The sequence below is a fragment of the Ochotona curzoniae genome, unplaced genomic scaffold (genome assembly GCF_017591425.1).
Source record: "Ochotona curzoniae isolate NIBS_2020 unplaced genomic scaffold, NIBS_Ocur_1.0 contig_66, whole genome shotgun sequence".
NCBI classification, from domain to species: domain Eukaryota; kingdom Metazoa; phylum Chordata; class Mammalia; order Lagomorpha; family Ochotonidae; genus Ochotona; species Ochotona curzoniae.
Genome location: NW_024466512.1, coordinates 26,845,633 through 26,866,610, shown reverse-complemented (window position 1 = coordinate 26,866,610; position 20,978 = coordinate 26,845,633). Strand labels below are relative to the sequence as shown.

Here is a 20,978-nt window from a genome sequence, read left to right as displayed (position 1 = left end):
GGACTAAAGGAGCAATGAAAAACAGAACATTAGGAAATAACATTTTGTTTTAATATTTACCAATGGACCAAAGTTCAGTCAAAAGAGTTAAGGTGTATCTAGCCACCTCCTGGAGTACAGGTCTAGCACACGTGATGCACAGGGAGTTCTGTAACAGCCTGTGGTTGCCAGCTCCCTCTTGTCTAGGAAGAAGAGGAGGTTCCATGGATCCCCTGGTGGTGCTGGTGCTTTGTCTCTCCTGCTTGCTTCTCTTCTCACTCTGGAAACAGAGCCATGGGAGAGGGAACCTACCGCCTGGTCCCACTCCTCTTCCAGTTCTTGGCAACATCCTACAGATAGCTTTTAAGGACATTAGTACATACCTAATGGACGTAAGTATGCATTATTATGTCCCTGTGCTTGTAAAACATAATCTATTTTAAGTTTTAAAAATATTTCATGGATGGAGGCTAATTACTGAAGAATCTTATTTCAAGGAAACAATCCTTCGGTATTCATGTCTTTATTGTGGTGTTTCAGAATTAGTTGGAAGAAAGTAATGGATTTGGTCAGTATAGAAGCTTTAAAGCAGTAGGGTAGAGACAAAGCTATAAAATCCATTGGCTTTTACAGTTTGTTTCACAGTGTTATCACTATCGCTCTTTTTTCTTCAAAGTTCATGACAATGGAATGTTTTGTGCTTACTGATTTTAGTGAAAAATCATCAGTGTTTAAGTCTTATAGTTTGCTGTGATAACCAAGGTATTAAACTTCAAGGAAACAAATTATTACTGATATCAAGGGAAAAGATCTATGCCAAGAGAATTAACTGTTAGGGAAGCAAAGTATTACTGATGCCCAGGAAAGCTCTGTGGCTCTTCACTGCAAGTAAATAAAAGAGAATGAGCCAGGGTCTTCTGGGTGGTAATGGCGTGCGTGTGAACGTGTGCAAGGCACCATCTGTCTGTAACATCGAATGCATAGTAGAGGTCAAATTATAATTACATTGGGTCTGTGTGTTCTTCATCTGCCTCAGCGGTGCCCACACTCTCTGTTTCAGTTACACTCATAAAACGTAAATGTGGCAGGCCTTTCAGGGTTCCTTGGTGACTATAAATCTAGTATTCCTTACTACTGATTCTGCTTCCTATTTCAGGACCTTTATAGGTGACCCAATTATTGTCATAGTGTAGCTGGGTCGAAGGTCTGATTTGAGTCATGAGTCCTGATAACTTTCTCAGGCATCAGTGTCACTGAAGCACAATTTAATTATGGGCCATCTATTTCTTAGTTATAGGAGACACAACTACAAATCTCTAAACCTTTAGTCTTTTGTCTTGTTAATCTAGAAGGTACATTAACCAATCCTTGTGGACTAGCCAGAATGATCTGACACTAATTTCCCCTACAATGTGTGGCTGTTGGGAGCCACCATGTGTGGAGCTATTGCAATCATCACATGTTTGTGTATACCTTCCAGCATGTGGAAATTATATCTGACAGAACAAAGTTATCCAAGAGTTCATACAACCTGAGTAACTGACTTATGTAAACCAAATGAGATTCCTCTTTTATTTTTCTCCCTCAGCTGTCTAAAGTCTATGGTCCTGTGTTCACTGTGTATTTGGGCATGAAGCCCACTGTGGTGTTGCACAGTTATGAAGCAGTGAAGGAAGCACTAATTGACCTGGGAGAGGAGTTTTCTGGAAGAAATGTTCCTGGAATATTCAAAAGATCGAATAAAGGATTAGGTCAGTGTTCTCATGTGAGTCTTCACATGTGTGTTTTCATGTGTTCACACACAAATTCATGTTTGCATGTTCACAGGTGTTTATTTCACACATATGATCATGTGTGTTTTCATGTTTATTTACATGTTTGTATGTGTGTCTGTGTTGGTGTTGACAATGGGTGTTGGTAAGGTGAGTGCAGAAACTGGGTGCTCTAACTGCAGAGTTTTCAAGTGCCAACTTCCTCTTCTTCTCCTGAAATGCTCCTTGACTTTCCACTTCTCCTTCTGTCAGGAATCGTTTTTAGCAATGGAAAGACATGGAAGCACACCCGGCACTTCTCGCTTGTGACCCTGCGGAATGTTGGCATGGGGAAGAGGAGCATAGAGGAGCGAGTTCAGGAGGAGGCCCGCTGCCTTGTGGAGGAGCTGAGGAAAACCAATGGTGAGTTTATTTATCTTTTTCTCCCCTTTTAGAGTCACATTCACTTTATCTTTTGATGAAGATTACATAGTTGAAGGATGTATGTGCATAAGGACCATTGATTGGTGTGGCAGGGCGAGGAATAGGGTAAAGTAGTGAGACAATAGCTTTTGATTTATTTTTTTTCTCCTTGTAACTGGGAGTAGAGTGGAGAGTAGGGAAGGGGGCTGCTCCCAGGAGTCTAACCACATCAGTACCTGGGGATGGGGACTGCCACTTGATGTCATCCTAGGATCTGGTGGCTGACTCTTTAAATGTCCTTAAGAAAAGTTTCCCCTGTCCTGCGATAGCCTTGGGTGACTCATTGCAAGGATAGTGAGCAACTGCATTCTTTGTCCTGCTTTCATCTCCCTGGAGGAGCAGGGACTGTTTGAAGCAGAGTCCAGGGAGCTTTTGTGCATATTTAGTTGTTGTGCTTCACGTACTGATCATGATACAGTACTTGGAAGAAAAGCCTCATCAGAACTTTTTCTGTTCTTGCTTTGTTTTCATAACCTCACTTTTTCAAAGAGAAAATGATATTTTTATTCCTGTAACTTAATTGTAAAGTAATAATTTAGACCATTTCACCAGAGTGCCTGCTGGGAATGATTTGATCACTATTTTGGAGCATGACAAGGTGTCACAGACTGTCACTAGTTGGTCTGCATTTGTGGAATGAACATCTGAACATGTCTAGAGATTTTTCAGTGTTCATGGCTGCAGGGCTATGATTTTAATTGCCCAAACAACTTTCAATGCACTCATTATCCATCTGTTATTTAATTTCTTATCCATATGTCATTTAATTCTATGTCATGTCCTTATAGTCTCTTGATTCAATTCAGCTTAATTATATCTATGATATTATTGTGGTTTATTTTTTAAGCATGAAATGTATTACTGTGTTGTGTGCAACAAACATTTCATTCTAATGTTGGTTGCCAAACTTCAAAACGGAAGACAAAATAGAAATCTTTCCTCTAACTTTTTCTATATGTGAAATGATGAGATAGGTCTAAACGATGATCATTATTGAAATTCATGGTGACACCGTCCACTTTTGATGTCTATGTAGCACAGCCATGTAGAATTCCACAAGAGCACAGGCTTACTGCAAAGAAAAGGTGTGCAGCCTGATTAACAAGGAAGGACATTTCCTCCTACATTAAAAACTCAAAGGATGTCATTCCTCAATTTACCTGTGGTGTTTGATGGAAGTTGCATATCTTTATTTTAATTTTAGGCAACCAATTCTCTTAGAGCTTTTTTGGCAGTAATTTCCTTGATTCCATGGATACTCGCTGTCCTTATGCGGTCCATCAAACCTCGGAAATGTGTCAACCCTTTCTCTTCTTGGTGTTCCTCTCTGCAGCTTCCACAACCATTTTCTTCAAATATTTTTATGTATATCAGGTCCCTATTCTTTTGTGGCTTAATTGACTGTACTTTTATAGTGTAGATATAGTTGCACACTGATAACTTGAGTTATTGGGTGTTTAAGGGTGGCCTTTAAAGTTATCCCATTGAGCCACCAAATAACATTGACTTGGGGTCAGAGTCCTGCACACAGAGGCTGTGATGTTTCCTCTGGCATTGGGTGTTCCTGAAGCTGGCAGACTGTCATTCAATAAGGGATGAGGTCAACAGTCCTTTCTGGGAAGGGGAGTAGTGTTGTTCTCAGCACTTTGAAGATGATGCTGATCAGGTAATTTGTACATAGTTACTGTTTTAATTCTAAAATCACCTGTGTGTCACAGTTCAAAGTGTAGGAGGTTTGTATGGCCTTTCTAATAGTGCTTAAGAATGTTTTCCCCTCAGCCTCACCGTGTGATCCCACCTTTATCCTGGGTGCTGCTCCCTGCAATGTGATCTGCTCCATGATTTTCCAGAGCCGTTTTGAGTATAAAGACCAGGAATTTCTTAACTTGATGACAAAATTCAATGAAAACTTCGAGATTACTAATTTCACAAGTGTTAAGGTGAGATTGTGTTCCTTTGTTTCTGATGAAACATTTTTATCTTCACTGACAAGTGCAGCCTCTCCACTTTTCAACTTTGACTTTGCAAGGTGTTCTATCTAAGTTTGTGAGGAAGTTAAATTCTGTGTAAGGATTTTGATTTATATTTTTACCCAATGGCACCTTTACGATTATTATTTGTCTTGTAGGATTTGCTGTTTTTAGTGACTTTTTCTTGACTTTTGAAAATGTGTATTTGATGTGTTGTGTGTTCTATGTTTTCTCTGTTCCCTTGCCTAGTTTGTAACTGGTTATGACAGAAATGAATCTTGAAGTGAAAGTAAAAAATGATAAACAAAAGAAGTTGTATATATATACACAATAATAAAAGAGAGCAAGTCTGAGAGTGAGATATATTAAAGAGAAAAAAGACAAAAAAGAAGAGCAAAGGATGGAAGGAGGGAAAAGTAGGAAAGAGGAAAGAAAGTCTGAATGTGTTTTGTCTCTTCTAACTTTCCTTTACATGTTGGTTAAACAAAACTTCAGCTCAGTCACAGGTAAACGCTCTGGATTCCAAGTGATTTTTCTGGCAGATTATTTACAGTTGTCTATGCATGCAAGATGACCTGTATCTGCTCGCTCTGTCTTTCCAAGAACTGTAGTGTTTTTCTGTTGGGTTTGGAATCTAAAATTACCCGGTTGACCAGTTCCACCCACAGCTGTAGAACAAACAGTGCTATGGAAGTTGCCATAACAACGTCCTCCAAAACTGCCTCCTGTCCTATATGCTTAATTTGACAAGTGCTATTCACTATAACTGATGAAACAATTTATTGCCACCAGCAATATATTGTCATTGGTACTTCAATATTTGTTTCATTGGAATCATAATTTCCACTAGGTTCAATTTTTGGTTTCAATAAATCTGCTGCTTTAATCACAAGTAATAATACCATATTCACACTTTCTATGCATCATCACCTCCTCCATAATTTTCCCTGCTGCTGCTGTAAGCTCCAACCAAGAACCTTCTGATCCTCCCACATTTCTACTGAGTCAGAATTGCCTCAATCATATACAGTGTTCCCTCCGTGACACAAAATTATCAGATCCACCACCGTGTCCTCTTGGTGATCCAGCAGCTGACTGTGTCTTGCTTAGAAAAGCCATTTTCCCCTCAAAACTATGCCACCAATTGTCTGGCATTTTTGAACAATCATTGTAGCAATGTTGTCATGATTTTTAGAGGCTACAAATGCAAAGCTTCTCTCTTCCATCTGCCTCCCATCCTTAACTTCTGTATGTCCTTTTTTCCCGTACTTTTTTGTATGTACTCTCTCAGATGTTATGCTTCTGTATGTTCTTTAATAACACCAACAACAGTCTTCACTGTTATGTGGGCACCAGCTTGCAGGAGACTCATTCTGGAACCAGCTCCCTGGTACTACCCCATGCCCATGTACCATGTGTGTTGGAGCAGCCATGGCTGCATCCACCTCTTCTACACAGGAGTAAGATCATGAAAGCAAAGGCCCTGGAACACTTCATCTTGTGGTCTTTCTAAAGCACAGCATTGGTGAATGTTCCTCATTTCTTAGAATGTTCTCTTTAACCAGGGTGAATGTACATCATTTCTCAAATTGTTCTCTTAAACCAGAAGTTCAGACCATCCTCAGCAGGGTGGCAGGGTGCTTGTTTTCCTACAGTTTTTGGAGGAATGTTTGCTTCTTTGCATCTGAGTGAATTCGTAATTCAACGTAAATGGAGACAAATGTCTTGGGTCACGCTCTGGATGTTTTTTCCACAATTAGAACAGAGACACACCTCTTTGTGTGGAGCTGTAGAGCATAGTCCCACCATGATATCAGGGCTGCCCTTGCAAAGTCCACTGTCCTTTTAGGAGGAAGACGAGGCAATGGAAATAACAAGACACAGCTCCTAGAGTTAATTTAAGTTGCTTTTTCTTTCCTTGAGCTTACTGTTGCTTCTCTGAACCGTTTGCTGTGGTCTAGAGTTCTGAAAAAGCTGACTCAGTGTAGTTTACATTGATTTAGCAATAGGTTTGAGGAGAAATGTGAGTTTTGCTCTGTCTACTGTGACTTCCTTGTTGATATCAAATGGTGAAGTGACTGCACATCACAGGACTGTTTATATTGTAGTATCATAGAAGTCTTTCTGGAAATAGAGTTGAGTATTTAGAGAATAAGTGCCTTTAAAATCATGCTGAAATTCAAATCCTTGATTGATGGTTTTCCCATCAAACCAGGCATCAGGTTTTCTCTAGGTGGTTCTGTGCCCTCTAGCCTGTTCACAACCCTATGTGGACCTCCTAGGTCCCTGTTGAAAGCTTTTGGTTCTCACTTATGTGTTTACTACTTGACTTAGAGGGATTTTCCTTGTATTGTTTGCCTGAAAGACCCTAACTAGACATGTCTAGGAGGCCGAATGGGAGCACAGATTACACCTGGAAGCTTCAAATGTGTGGGTGTGTTAACAAAGCAAGGTTCACTGGAAAATGATTGATTGGGGATGAAAGATTCATGAGAAATATCATGATTTTGTGATGTGATGAGTGAGGACATTTTGTAATGAATGATTTTTCATCCAGAAAATGCTGGTCTGGATTCCTTGATGTCTTCACATTTCCCCCATTCACCCAATGGTGATTCTATTCTTGAGGCTGCAGGCTCAACGTAGACATAGCAGCAAATGACTGGTTATTTGGTTGTTAAGCCTTTTTTCCCTCTCTGTTTTTCTATACCCTAGGATGCTGCCTTCATGACACTCTATATTTTGAATTTGTAGGGAAGCATTGATATATTAAATGAGAACTGACATGAAGATGATGAAACTAGTATGTGTGTAAAGAGGCTATTGTCATCTTTGATCAAGGGACCAGGGCTTTCTCCCTTACCGTTCCTTGTCAGCGCCAAAGGCTAACCTACACAAATATCCCAATGGTGCAGCTCCATTTAGAGATGCATTTTTCTAGGAAAGTTTATTTTATTGGTTTGTGTGTTGTTTACCTCTAATAAATTTCCAAAATTACTCTTGTAATTATATATTTAAGGTCTGCAATACATTTCCCATTCTTATTGATTATCTTCCTGGAGATCACCAATCAGTAATTAGAAACAATGCATATATAAGAAATTATGCGTTGCAAAGAGTAAAAGAACATCAAGAATCTCTGGACATTAACAACCCTCGGGACTTCATTGATTGTTTCCTGATCAGAATGGAACAGGTAAAACATTATTTGTCTGCAATTGTAGCTTTTTAATAATTTCTGTGCTTATAGGGAACTTCTGCACAATAAGATATGAAATATCTGGCCATTGTTTTAGGTACTGGCTGTGTTTATGGGTCTTGATTAAGTATCATGGAGGAGTTAAAATGAATTGTTTAACAGAATATATAGGCTCTCGTTCTAGATATTTTCTGAGATAATATGGAATGCACACAGCTCAGTTCATGCAGAAATAGGTTAAAAATTAAAATATGCAGCAGAAATTGATTTTGACATCATTCCTTTCCTACAGAATACGGGATAATGTGAATAAGGATTTCTCTCTCTCTTTCTCTCTCTCTCTCTCTCTCTCTTCTTTATAAAGTGACTGTCAGAGGTTTTATTTTGTAAAAAAGAGATTTACATTTCATAATGCATTTCCATATGCTCAGCGATTTTCCCTTCTTCCTGCCCCCACTGTATCACCATATTATTACAATTGCATTGTCTTTCTGTAACAGTCATGAGTTCATTTAGCTAAGTACGTTTTTCACAACATCAGGGTTAGACCAAGATACAAGTCCAGCATCTTATTGTGAAGATATTTTTAACATTTATATTGGCAATCCTTCTTTTAGTGAGTCAAGTTTTAATCTAGCCAGGTAACCAACACGCCTGAACGGTTCCATTTTTTGTAAAATTCTCTTAAGTCAGAGTTAAACAGACTATGAAAGACAGGAGAATAGGGAAAGACAAAGAAGTTTGTAGGAAAGAAGAGAGAAGAGAGGAAAGGAGAGAGAGAGAGAGAGAGAGAGAGAGAGAGATTAATTCCATATCAGAGTGAGAACAGGACAGATCAAGAAATCAAGGATGGAGTTTTAGTGTCCCACATAGAGGGCCACGACCAAATTACTTGAACTATCACCTCCTGCTCTTGGTGTGAACTAACAGGGAAATGCTACAGGAGCAAGGTGGAATTTGGATTCTGCCACTCTGTCATTGGCAATGGCAACTGGCTGGTGCCACTTCTGCCACCACGTCAAAACTCACGTTTCCCCTTCCTTTTTCAGGTATAGTATTTTTTTAAGCTTTTCTTTCAGGATTTGAATATATTGCTCTTCTTCTGTGAAAATCTTTACTAATATTCTTACCTGAGTTAAACTGTGTGTAGGAATTCAGTTTTCTCCTGATGGTTTTGAAACCGTGCTTACCTTCAGGCAAGTTGATTGTGACTTGAGTTGGTCTTAGGTTTATTGGTTTCATTGTTTGTGATATTGTTTGTTATTCCCAGAACTGGACTATTGATTCTGGGGAATTGTCAGCCACGTACAGTCAATACATTTCAGTCCTTTTGTACTAGAGGTCCATTGAATTTCCTCTCGTTTGCTATCAAAGTGTAAATCTGAACTTCTTAGTTTCAACCACACTCATCTTGAACTATATGATTTCTTTTTAATCTTTCAAACACTTTCATCTCTGTGGGAATTCTCCACTTATTCATGTGTTCTTACACTACCCTCTTTACTATGGCAAGCACTTTTATAATGCCATTTAGACTTTTGTGTCAGATAAGTCACATAGTTGCTATGCACTACTATTAATTTCTGGGGATAGATCTTACCATTTCTTTGGAGTTGATCTATCTATCATTTGTTTCCTGGGCACCTTGTGATAATTTCTGTGCATTAGAAAAGAAAGCTGCCCCAACCAGTCTTGTTAGATTGGCCATAAAGTAGCACCTCGCTCCTTCGTCTGGGAGCCATTCTGAGATGCCATGTGAAGTTCATGTTCTTCACAGCTGTTGCCTGTGTTTCGAGTGCTCACTAGGAGGTGAGGATGTGCTTTGTCCTGTAGTGCTACAAGGTAGTGAAGGTAGAAGACGGACTGTGGAGCTGCAGCTGTACATGTGGGGTTAGATACACATTCCAGATCATGTATCCTCCCAGTGGGGCTGAGAGTGGCTGTCTGTTCTTCATTCTCTTTCCATTTTCCAGAGAGAGGATTTGTAGAAACTACCTACACTCATGCTCTGAAAGCTCTGTTATCCCTGTGTGGGGGACACTGCTTGATATGGACCCCCTGCATTTGTATGACTGGTGTCTGTGACCTAAGGAGGATTGGGAATGAGAAGGCCCAGGCACTTGTAGAAACAGGTAGTTGAGATGCAGGAGACTCACAAACACGTGGCAGTCAGTGCCTGCATAAGTCCTCTGCAGGATGAAAGGGTATTTCTCTAGATACATTGGAGTACTTAGGGCAAGTCTGGGGAATCATGAGGCTTCTGCTCAGGATTTCAGTGGTTTGCTGTGTGCAGTGCCTGTCAGCTTCCTGACACGGGCTCTCCATACCTTCTCCTGTCAGCAGTGGCATCACTGGCAACATATACTCACAAATGGAGACATCTGGACCTTCATATTTTGGTCCTGTCATACTCATGGAGGATGAATACAATGCCTGTGTGTGCATCTTTTATACAACTTGTGTTTGTTCCTTTGGTTTAGGGAAACACCACTTCTAAGTTAGAGAATTAAGAAATGCACGATCGGTAACCTTCTTTCAGGTACCTGTATTTTGGTTTAAAGCTTGTCTCCTCAGGATGAAAGTCAGTGCTGGGTGTGGGTCTGGCTTCTGTGACACAGTACATGGGATGGGATGATGTCTAGTTTTCCACATCATTTTGTATGAGTTTTATGTGGATATTTTCAGTTGTGTTTTACTTTCCCAACTTGTGTGGCGTTGTCTTGCTTGAAATAAGATTTCAAATATATTTATTTAGAACATGTGTAGATTGTGTGGAAATGGAAGCACCTCTATTGTATTGATTTCACAGATTGATTTGTTGTCTTTTCAGTATGGTTTATAGCATTTTCCCACTAAGGTCTCATTTCTCTAAGATTTTTTAAAAAATCTGAACACAGGGATGAAAGTTCAACTAAAAACTTTCCTTTAACATAGTAACTTTATCTGGTATTGAGAAGATCTGAACTTATTTATATCCACTCTGGGACCAATATACCTAATTTAATGGATTCAAGAACCTGAAATTTTTTTTCCATTACACTTGGTTCAGGTGTCTTCTCAGGGATCCTGAAACACTCCTGTTCCAAAGTGACATCTGAACCATCTCCTGGTCTGTGTTTTGATTACAAGTGATGACCCCAGGTTCTTGCATGTGCCAGTTCATACAGAGTCCAGTTCAATCTGTCACCTGCTTCAGATTGTACACACCCTGGTGACTGTAGTAGCCTGGTCTGTTCCATCCCCAGCCCCATGTCTTATCTCAACCTATGGGTGCTACAGCCCAGCCAACACAACCTGCCAGAAACCTAGCCCTTTGCACACAGTAGAGGAAACTGCCAGATACTTGGGGTGACTCCCCAATCACCTCCACCAAGGCCATTACCAGCCCCAGTTCCTGTGTGTAGCAGAATTTACAGCAGCATAGTCCTGTCTGTGCCACATCTGAATCAGTGTCCTGCATATTCAACACCTATGCGTATTGAAGCTTAGTTCAGCACACCCCACCCCACCACACAGTTCAGTCCACAAGTATGCTAATCTGTGATGCTGCTTTGTCTTTCCTGGTCCTCCTGGCTCTTGTGCCTACCAGCAGGGATCTTGTCCAGCAGAAGAGGGAGAATCTACAATTTCTCTTATGTCCCTCTCCTAGTCCCAGATCTTGCACTCTCCAGGTGTTTTAGGGGTTTAGTCTGACATAACTTGCATTCTCTCTTGGCACTTGCCAGTGGATGCTGCAGCAGAGCCCTTACACTTGGCACTTGTCCAGGTTCTTGCATTTGCCAGTGGATACAATGGTCTGTCCTGTTTTGACACTTTTCTAAATCCAGTTCACATACAGACCAATGGTTTTACTACAATAATTGAAAATGTTTTAAGAATAGAATAGTTTCACATTTGTAAAGCAAAAGCTGTGAGGTAGTTCCAATTATTTTTGTAATCCCTAGGCATTTTCCCTCTTGTTAACACATTATGTTTTATGGTATATTTGCAACAATTTAAAACCATGTCTGTTTTTCTTGTTAACATTGCCCATATTAGCATGAAATACTTGTCTTGACACATTGACCACACCCAGCTTCCTTTCTTTTTTATATGAACATTTGTTTATTTATATATGAAAAACAAAGTTACACAGAGAAGAGACCTGCCATCCACCATCTTTATACGCAAATATGGTCACCCTCCACAGATTCCCTTAGGCCGTAGATTTGGATGTGAATCAGATTTCCATTTGATTTGTGTCAAGATGCAAAACGTTGCCCAGGTGGGATGCCAACATCTCAGGCAATTGTTTTAATATCAAAGACACAATGCTGGCCCTTCCTTACTTTTATAAATCAAATTCCCTCCATCTGTCCTGATTTTGCATATCAAGTATTTTGTTTTGGATTTGAGCCTTCCTATAATGGTGAGAACATACAGAGATTGTGATTCTGTATCTAGCTGCTTTAACTTAACATGATACTTTCTAGATTAAAGCAGCTGAGAGTGTTGTAATACTGTCCTTTGCATCTTAATCATGCACTTTAGGAAATCTGAGTTGTCTTGAGATGAGTGTGATGGGATGCGCTGGCACAATATCAAATTTTCAATTAATTCCTAGGAAAAGCACAATCCACAGAGTGAATTCACTATTGACAACCTGTTGGTTACGCTGTTTGATTTGTTAAGTGCTGGAACAGAGACCACCAGCACCACCTTGAGATATGGGCTCCTGCTCCTGCTGAAGCACCCCAAGGTCACAGGTATGAGCACAGGGAGTTTGTGCAGCTCCAATGAAGGGATAATGACCAGAGCACTGTGCATGACAGGAAGCATGACTGAGACAGTGAGGACATGAGAGCAGTAGTCAACATCATGAAGCTGAGGACAGTGACAACAGCTGTGGATAAAGCATCTGGTGACACAAAGGGGTTTATGTTGCAGGCACAGGTTTCATGGAGTGCCCTGGACTGATTGCTGGCTTTTCAGTGAGAGCAGAACACTTCAAATGGTTGTTAGTCTTGCAGAGATCTTTTGTTAATTTGACAATTTAGTGTTCCTAAGCTGGGACATCATATGCCAAGACTAAAAGATATTTTATGTTTGTTTGTTTGTTTGTTTGATTGATTGATTTGAATGATAGTGGATATGCCAGAAACTTGAGGAAGTGACCTGAGAAAATTTCCACAGTGAAATTTATACTAAATTTGTAAACAATTGAAGTAATGTGTTTAAGGGATTATTAACCTAGTAACCAGAATCTAGACATGAATTCTGCTATAGTTTTACTTTTCACAAACCATGTTTTTCTTTTTAAATGAATATTCACCTATCTTTAATGCCTTATTTCTGTGTATTGGTTTACATTTTTTGGTTCAGAAACCCATGGAAACTATGATAACTCAATCACAGATGAGAATCCTTCCTGGATGGTTCATGTCACCCACATAGAGCAGATGAGGGGATCCCCAGTGCTGTGAGAGATTGAAGCTCCAGCCTAAGCGCTGTCAGAGCAAGGCGGCAGCTGTGGAAAGGCCTGCAGGTGCTGCCATCTGCAAGGAAAGTTCTCAGTGTAAATGAAATTAAATAAATGCAGATATCCAAAAAGACACAGAGTCTTGACATGTCAAAAGACTAAGATTCAAGACAAATCATAAAGATTTTCATTCAGAGATAAATGGGTATATCAGCAGTGTATATAAAAGTACTTAGGATGAGAAAGGCATTAAAATCCTTGACTTGCTTGCTTAATTTCAGAGTCCTACTGATGACAGTTGATTTGCTGCTTTCCTTTCACAGACAAACCCTAGAAGGTGTCTCCTTACACGCAGCTGAAGTCATGTGAGAAGGAACCTAGGCCCTGGATCAGCAGGGCTGACGCTCGTTGCTGGAGGAATAGGGAGTGTGTGTGGTATCAGAGCTGGAAGTGCCACTTCACAGTGGGCCAGAGGATAATGTGTGTTAAGAGAGACACCCACTCCAAAGAGAAGTGACTGTTTACTTGTTGCTGTCAGTAACGAGAATAAATACTAGCAGTTAAAACACATAAGAGCGTTTTGCAAGACTTCTAAATTAGTATCTGAAACTAGGAATTGAAATCAACCGTTTAAGCATGAATATACAAAAGATCAAAAGAGATCTTAGCTGTCTTGTCCATAATCAAGGAAGTATAAGCCACAGTGATGTGTGGGGTGAACACTGAAGTAGCAGAAACTGATATAAACACTGGAGAAACGGAGTGAGGGAAGAGCATGTGTGCATGCGTGTCTGTTGGTACATCACTTTGACACTTTGTCTGATGTGGGAATGGAGAGAGCAGTCCTCATGTCCCTTGAAAGCAAGGATAGAAATTAGTTAAAACAGATGAAATCAGCAATTAGAGTCATTATATACACAAGGCTATACAGTTCTCAGAAATCTAATATAAACATTATGTGTTCCTGGCATTGAATATTGAGGTTTAATTCCAGAGAAAATCAACTCAGCATGTTAAATACATGGCAATATTCCTGTGTTTTTTTTGTGCACTATTTATAATAACTTAGATCTGGAGTTCTCCTTGATGTTTCTTGACAATTATGGATATATGAGACATTAAACACACATGCCACACTTAATGGATTGCTTTTCTGCCTTGAAAAGTGTTATTTCTCATTTTATTTTGTGTTTAAAACTTCCTTAAAATTTGTGTAAAAAACATTTGTATTGCAAAGACAGATATATGGAAAAAAATTGTGTGTGTGAGAGAGAGAGAGACAAAGGCAGAGAGAGACAGACAGAGAGAGAGAGAGAGTGATAATCCTTGTGTTGGTTCCCTGCTGATATTGTTGCAATGCCTAGAGCCTAGTTGAACTGAAGCCAGGAACCAGGAAATTGTTCTGGGTCTCCCATGTGGGTGCAAAGTCCAAAGGCTTTGTGCCTTCCTCTACTGCCCCAATCAGGGTACTGGATGGAAATTGTAATTGCCATGACACAAATTATGCCAATATCGGAAGCTGACGCTTGAAACTGGATGATTAGCTGATTGAGAATATTTGTCAGACCCCTAAATTTATGTATTTATGAGAATTCAGGGAGGAAGAGAAACACAGTGAGAGAAGAGAGACAGGAGAGAGAGAGAGAGTGAAAGCGTTATATATTTTGCACTGTAGCATCCAGAGCCAGAGCAGCTTGAGGTCATGAGGCTGGAGCTTCATATGGGATGGGAAGTTGAGACAGGTTGGAGCAGCCCAGCCAGGATGCAAGTTGGTGTCCATAAAGAATGCTGACAATGCGTGGGTTGGTCTCTTCCCAGTAAGCAGCAATGGTGGCCTAAATATCCTATATTTAGAGCAAAATGAACACATGTAAATGATGTCATGCTATACTAGGTATCAAATCCAGCTTGACAATGGGGGTAAGGTCTTGTGTATTTGACACGGTGGATGAGAACTGTGCATGAAGACTTACTATGTCTTTATGAACAAATGGAAGAGGGGAGGTTGAAGACTGCAAACCAAAAGTCATGACGAAAAGAACAAATCTTGATTAGGACATACTCTATGTAGAAATCTGATATCCCATGAATAATGTATAATGAATAATTGTAATGAATTAAAGGTAATTGGAAACTTAAAAACTACTTGGTGATTGAAGTGTGAACTAACCTGAATTATGAAATACATGCATGGAATGATCACACTGTATCCCATAAGTATGAACAATTGCATCTTAATCAAAATCAATACAAATGTGAGTACAACTTTTGGAATCATCTTCTGCAGTATCTCAATGCAGCCAATTGTGTGATAAATGCAAGTGAAAGAGTCCACGTAGTTAAGAAACTCACACAAAACACACACATCCATAAGTCATATGCATATTTGTTTATGCAATACTATTTACAAACACTATTCACTAGTGTCCTACAAAATATTTGTTTCCATTTCAAAAACATAGTAGTTAGCATGTCCAAAATATCATCATTCTTTTGTATTTTAAAAAGATTTTCTGTTTATGTGAAAGTTAATTTAGATTAGTACTTCATCAAGTGAATGAATTACGTGTATTACTTTGATCAAGCTAAGTGTACACATATTCAAAATAGCAAATGTATTTTCATAGAACACGGTCAAAGTCCAAGCCCAGTTTCTCAGAGGAAGAATTTCCCATGAAGCTCCTGTGTCTGCTACAGTGATGCTTTCTTGAGTCTCCATGCACTCTGATCTTCAGGGCTGTTGGACACCTGCCTCCTGCTTCACTCAGCCCTCACCTGCTGTGAGACATGGGTTGTGCTGATCCTTGTCCCTGATTCCACCCTTGTGTCTTCTCAGCTAAAGTGCAGGAGGAGATTGAGCGTGTGATCGGCAGACACCGGAGCCCCTGCATGCAGGACAGGAGCCGCATGCCCTACACGGACGCTGTCGTCCACGAGATCCAGAGATACATTGATCTTATCCCTGTAAGTGCGCCACGTGCAACAACTTGTGATGTTAAATTCAGGAACTACCTCATCCCCAAGGTGAGTTTGTTTCTCCTATACCACAAATGTGTTATTTTGATGTTCCCCAACACAGAGAATGGTTTCTGTCTTCCATTAGCACCGCCTGAGAACAGTGTGAGCCTCTTAAGTGTGTTGTCTTAGTAGATATGTTTGTGTCTTTGTGGTCTGCAGCTATGAAAACTGCATAAGGCCCCGAGTTGTGGCATAGTGAATGAATCTTGTGTCAGTCAGTAGCTCACATGTGCAATATGTGTCACGACTGCTCCACTTCAGCTCCAACTCCCTGCTGATGGGCAGCCGAAGATGGCCCATGTCCTAGAGTCTCAGCATCCACACAGGAGACCAGGGAAAGCTTTCAGCTTCTTCCAGTCCAGCTTGTTCACCATGGCTGAGGCCATTTGAAGAGTGAAGCAGTGGATGAAGCTTCTCTCTGTCTTTCTGTCCTTTGCTCCCTCCCTTCTCCACTATTCTTGCTCTGTTTCTCTAAGTATGTGTTTTGAATACATTAAGATGACTCTTAGAAAGAAAAATCTTCCATTACACATCTTGATTTCTGGAGCCTTAGGATTTTTCTCTACTTTTGAAATAGGTGTAATGCTTTTAGGTGCTTACAATTGCATGTTAGTTTTAAATGTATCAGCTTATCAACTTCCAACACTCAGGACTTCTATCAGAGTGGCAATATAGTTTTAGATCAATTTGGAATAAACTCATGATATTATATGTTGAATTTTCCAACTCAGAGATTATTTTGCAACCGATACTGATGTCCCAATGTTTGGAAGATGACTTATTTTTCACCACTATTGTTTTATTTTAATTGCTCTGACTTTCACAGATATAAATCTTCCCTTGAGAGCAAGTATTTTTCAATTAATCGTAGTCTTTTAGATATAGAGTCACAGTGTATTTGTTTTTGCTATACAGAACTATAACTGGGTTGTTTTTCCTACATGTTATCTAGCAACCTTCTTAAATTTACTTGTTAATAAAAATGAAAGGATCCTGTGTTTGTTCTGTGGATAGATTTCTGCAATCTGTTGCAATATAACTCTTCTCATTATTTCTCCTCATTTCTCCTGACTGCAATTCTTTCCTGGAGTGATTTCTAGCACCATGATTAGCAGAAGTCACAACCATGGGCATCTTTATTGTATCGTGGAGCTCTGGGAGGTGTGGAGGTTTAAAATCTCACTAATGAGAATATTTCTTAAGGGTTTTGTGGATTTTTTCATAGCAGTGAAGTTTCCCACTTTGTCAGATTTCCTTCTTATGTTGAATGTATATAGGGTGAATGAAGTAGATTCTCTGCCATTGATAAGTATGGCCATTGATTCAGGCCTGTCTTTATGCAATATATTATTAGTAAATATAGGAAGTGCCTACATATTATCTTACACTGAATCCTATGCAGCTGCACTGGATTTGCTGTATTGGTTCAGGATGTTTGTAGTTATATCTTTGAAGCTTTGCTATCATATTGATTTCCTACAGTGTGTCAAGCTAGATATGTGTATTTTCTCAAACATTTGAAAACAATTAAAATTCTCTCATGTATGTTAGTCACCTGTTACCAATCAGAACAGCAAGTGAGGGCAGGCACCCCAGTGCAGGCTTGCTGGAATACAGGGTGGACTGAGGTGGGACTGACCACTGAGTTCACAAAAGCTCAGTACATCAGAGGCTATTGCAGGGAATTCATTTTTCTCCTGAACTTCAACACACCTGGTTATTGCATGTTCTGGCTGAAATGACACTGAATTCCTTTGCACAAGGATTTTCTCATCTACAGATCAAAGAGTTTTATTTTCATTGCTTCTTCCCGTTGCTTGACTTCATCAGGACTCAGGTTCTCTGTTTTAACAGGGCACAGTAATATTTCCAATGCTGACATCTGTGTTGAACGATGAGAAAGAATTCCCCAACCCAAAGGAGTTTGACCCTGGCCACTTCCTGGACAAGAGTGGCAATTTTAAGAAAAGTGACTACTTTCTACCTTTCTCAGCAGGTAACCAACTTATTTCCAATGAAAACAGGCTATAGAATAGATTTTTAGATGTCTGTGTAAACATGGGTATTTTGTGTTCTGGAAAATAATAGGTGTGCTGTTTAAATGTGGTCCGAAGTCCCACTTCTTCTGTCCTTCTTATAATGATTTTAAAACTATATTTAGGGTATTTTGGATGTGACCAGTTCTTCCAAAATGAAACACCTGCAGAATATGTAAACTGAATTCTGGTGTAGATATGCTTTAGCACACAGAAGGTTCTCTTAGAATGGGACTCATCTAAGTTTCCTCACTGATCATGAGAGTGGTACATGTGTTGATAACTTTGATGTACTTTGGTGATGGTTCTCAGTTTTATACATCATGGGAACATCTTTATTTTTAATATATAAGAAAGACAAAGCTACAGAGACTGGGAAAATGACAGAGATGTGGTGCTGTGAGAAAGACAGCACCACATCTGTCTCTTATTGGTTCTCTCCCTAAATGCTTCGAGAGTCATGTCTGGCCAGGACAAAGCCTGGAGCCTTGAGTTCCATCAGGGTCTCATACACGCATGCAGTGTCCCACGGACTTGGGCTATCTTGTGCTGCTTTCCCAGGTACATTACCAGGAAATGGGCAGAAGTGGAGTGTTTGGGAATAGAACCAGCATTGTTCTGGGAAGCAGGTGATGCAGGCAGTGGTTTAACACACCCTGATACAGCATTGACCTAGAACTTCAGAGAGGTAGTATCCCAGGGTGCATAAAATGCTGTTAAGACACTTACATTCACATGAGGGAAGGAGGTGAGTAGCCAGAGCATTGCAACCGATCAGGATGAGTGCTTTGAGAAAGGAAACACAGGCTGCTGAGGCGGCAGATGAGGAAGTTCATTGACATGAGACAGGAGATAGAGGTTACAAAGGGAAGCAGGAGAGAAGAGCTTCTTAGATCAATGGGACAGCCTGGAAATGCAGGATTGGCAATGTTGATGAGGGTAAGATAATCCTAGAGCTGAATAGAGGGTGCTTACACTAAAGGAGGGATGCTAAATATAATTGAAAACATAATTGGAAATAGATCATGAGAGACCAATACAACCTTTTTGACCTCATTATCAGATATGGACATGATAATCATTTAGGGTTTTAATGGACAGCATGTCTGTGGAAACTCATGGTTATATACTGTCCTGGTAGACAGAAAATAGTTGACCGAATATTCTGCAGAATTGTTAAAATTTATTATTGATTTGTTGGAAGAAAAATCAGATTGACAGAGTGAAGGAGAGACAGAGAGAATGATCTTTTGTCCATTGTATCACTCAGTGAATGGTATAATGCTTGCAACTACAAGAGCTGAGTGGAGTTGAAACCAGGAGTCAGGAACTTCTTCTCTGTCCTCCAAGTGGTTGCATAGTGTTAAGGCTTTATGCCAACTTCTTCTCTTACCTGGGCCCAAAGGAGGGTGCTGAATTGGAAGTTGAGCATCCAGGACTAGAGCCTCAGTGTGTGTATTGGTTTCCCTGCACTTGCAAACCAAGAATTTAGCCACTAGGCCACAGTTTGGGCCCTCTGCCTGAATTTTACAGGGCCATAAGTGAATTAATTTAACTTAATGGAAGGTAGAATTAAAAATGTTTATTTTGATCAAAATTTTTGTTATTTATACTTTAAAGTAGTTATCAATACTTCATTGAAAAGTATGAGGTAGAAAGTTTCTGATGGCTTTAATCATTCTTGAGCTTTAACAAACTTACCTTTACATTCCATTTGATCAATTTTTTAATGTTCATGCGTGAATTTCTTTTCTTCATCCCATCTTCCTTAAACCCTCTGTCCACAATGTGTGTCTCTTAAAACTTTATATCATTTAGAGTGATTATATTGTGGTAATCGTTAATTAAATGTGTGGCACTGAACATACAGGCAATAAGCAAGCATTTGTTGAGTGGGAAATGACAGATGTTACATGAGGCTGTGCGTATAGCAAGTGTTCATTTTTCTTTCCATGTCTATATCCCATCATCTTCCCAATTAGCCTGTTTTTCACCCACCCACACATGGATTCAGTCATTAACGACTTAGTTACTGAATACTTGTTTTTATCATTTCAGAACTCAATATTTAGATGGAAATCCTCTGTGCTTGTTATTTTTAGGAAAGCGAGCGTGTGTGGGAGAGGCCCTGGCCCGCATGGAGCTGTTTCTGTTTCTGACCAGCATCTTACAGAACTTTACCCTGAAGTCTCATGGTGATGTAAAGGACCTTGACACCACTCCACTTGTTAATGGGGTATGCCGTGTGCCCCGCCTTTACAATCTCAGCTTCATTCCTGTCTGAAGAGGGCAGGTCACAGACCTGCTGTTGTGCTGTGGTCTACTGCTGTCCTCATCCAGGCACCCCAGGCCCCTTCTTCTTATGGGTTCCTTCCATGTTCTCTACTCTAATATTTGCTTATTTCTCTAGATCTACTCTCCACTAGGAAGTTTTCTGGGTCCTTCATAAATGTATGATTACAATAACTAGTACCTTGTAATCTCTGAATTGACCAACACATGTTTCAATCCCTGCCTAATGTTGAGTTATTAATATGTTATCACTGTCAAATAGTGGAAGATGATTGGTATTTGATAATTCAGAATTCTTTCTTTCCTAAGTGTCCAGAATAAAAGCATTATTAAATGTTGAGTTATTTTTCTAATTTCCTTCTTTGTATATAATGTGAATTTGTAGTGAAAGAAAATCAATTACTAGCAGCACATGTTAGTCTTTATAATGACATTCCCAAAGTGAAATGGAAAAGGAACTCTGTTGTCATCTGTAGGTACTTTGAAAGAGAGAAACAGTGTTAGGTGTGGCTTCAATCTATAGGGGAATATTGAAGGGATTACAAAAGGGCAACTTAAAATACCAGTGCCTTTCTTCATCTATCAGTCGCTCTTCTTCTCTAAGAAATCATTAATCCTAAAAAAAAAAAAAAGTAAGTTTCAATTCCCAGCTCTATGTTATGAGAATACCGATTCGTGCCAGGCTACCGCACTCATCAATGCATGCAAATTCAGGGATTGAGGGCAGATCATGTCAAGTAGCATCCCTGCATTCACAGGCATTTGTCTAGGTTTGGTTGGGGAACTTGGAAC

General features: G+C 39.7%; 1 protein-coding gene across 5 annotated transcripts; it reads left to right on the top strand.

The window, feature by feature from the left end:
* The first annotated feature begins 203 nt into the window (after positions 1-203).
* On the top strand, positions 204-20,512 carry LOC121164016 (cytochrome P450 2C14-like). Of its 5 annotated transcripts, none has more exons than XM_040991855.1 (9): positions 204-354; positions 1,542-1,730; positions 2,004-2,153; positions 3,993-4,153; positions 7,203-7,379; positions 11,986-12,127; positions 15,677-15,864; positions 17,713-17,854; positions 19,997-20,512. In XM_040991855.1, exons 1-9 carry the CDS (start codon positions 204-206, stop codon positions 20,176-20,178), a joined length of 1,482 nt encoding a protein of 493 aa, XP_040847789.1. In that variant the 3' UTR covers positions 20,179-20,512. The 5 variants fall into 5 exon arrangements, with proteins under 5 accessions (XP_040847789.1, XP_040847792.1, XP_040847791.1 ...); XM_040991858.1 differs by lacking the exon at positions 7,203-7,379 and adding an exon at positions 9,320-9,328 and having other exon boundaries at positions 204-371; positions 1,568-1,730; XM_040991857.1 differs by having other exon boundaries at positions 204-371; positions 1,568-1,730; positions 11,992-12,127.
* The last annotated feature ends 466 nt before the right edge of the window (positions 20,513-20,978 follow it).

What these genes read in the sequence shown, in the direction of transcription:
- LOC121164016 (XM_040991855.1), top strand. Translation starts at nt 204, where the DNA reads ATGGATCCCCTGGTGGTGCTGGTGCTTTGTCTCTCCTGCTTGCTTCTC. An exon ending in GGAGCTGAGGAAAACCAATG is followed by an intron (nt 2,154 to 3,992) that starts GTGAGTTTATTT and finishes TTTTCCCCTCAG; the next exon opens with CCTCACCGTGTGATCCCACC. An exon ending in CTAATTTCACAAGTGTTAAG is followed by an intron (nt 4,154 to 7,202) that starts GTGAGATTGTGT and finishes TATATATTTAAG; the next exon opens with GTCTGCAATACATTTCCCAT.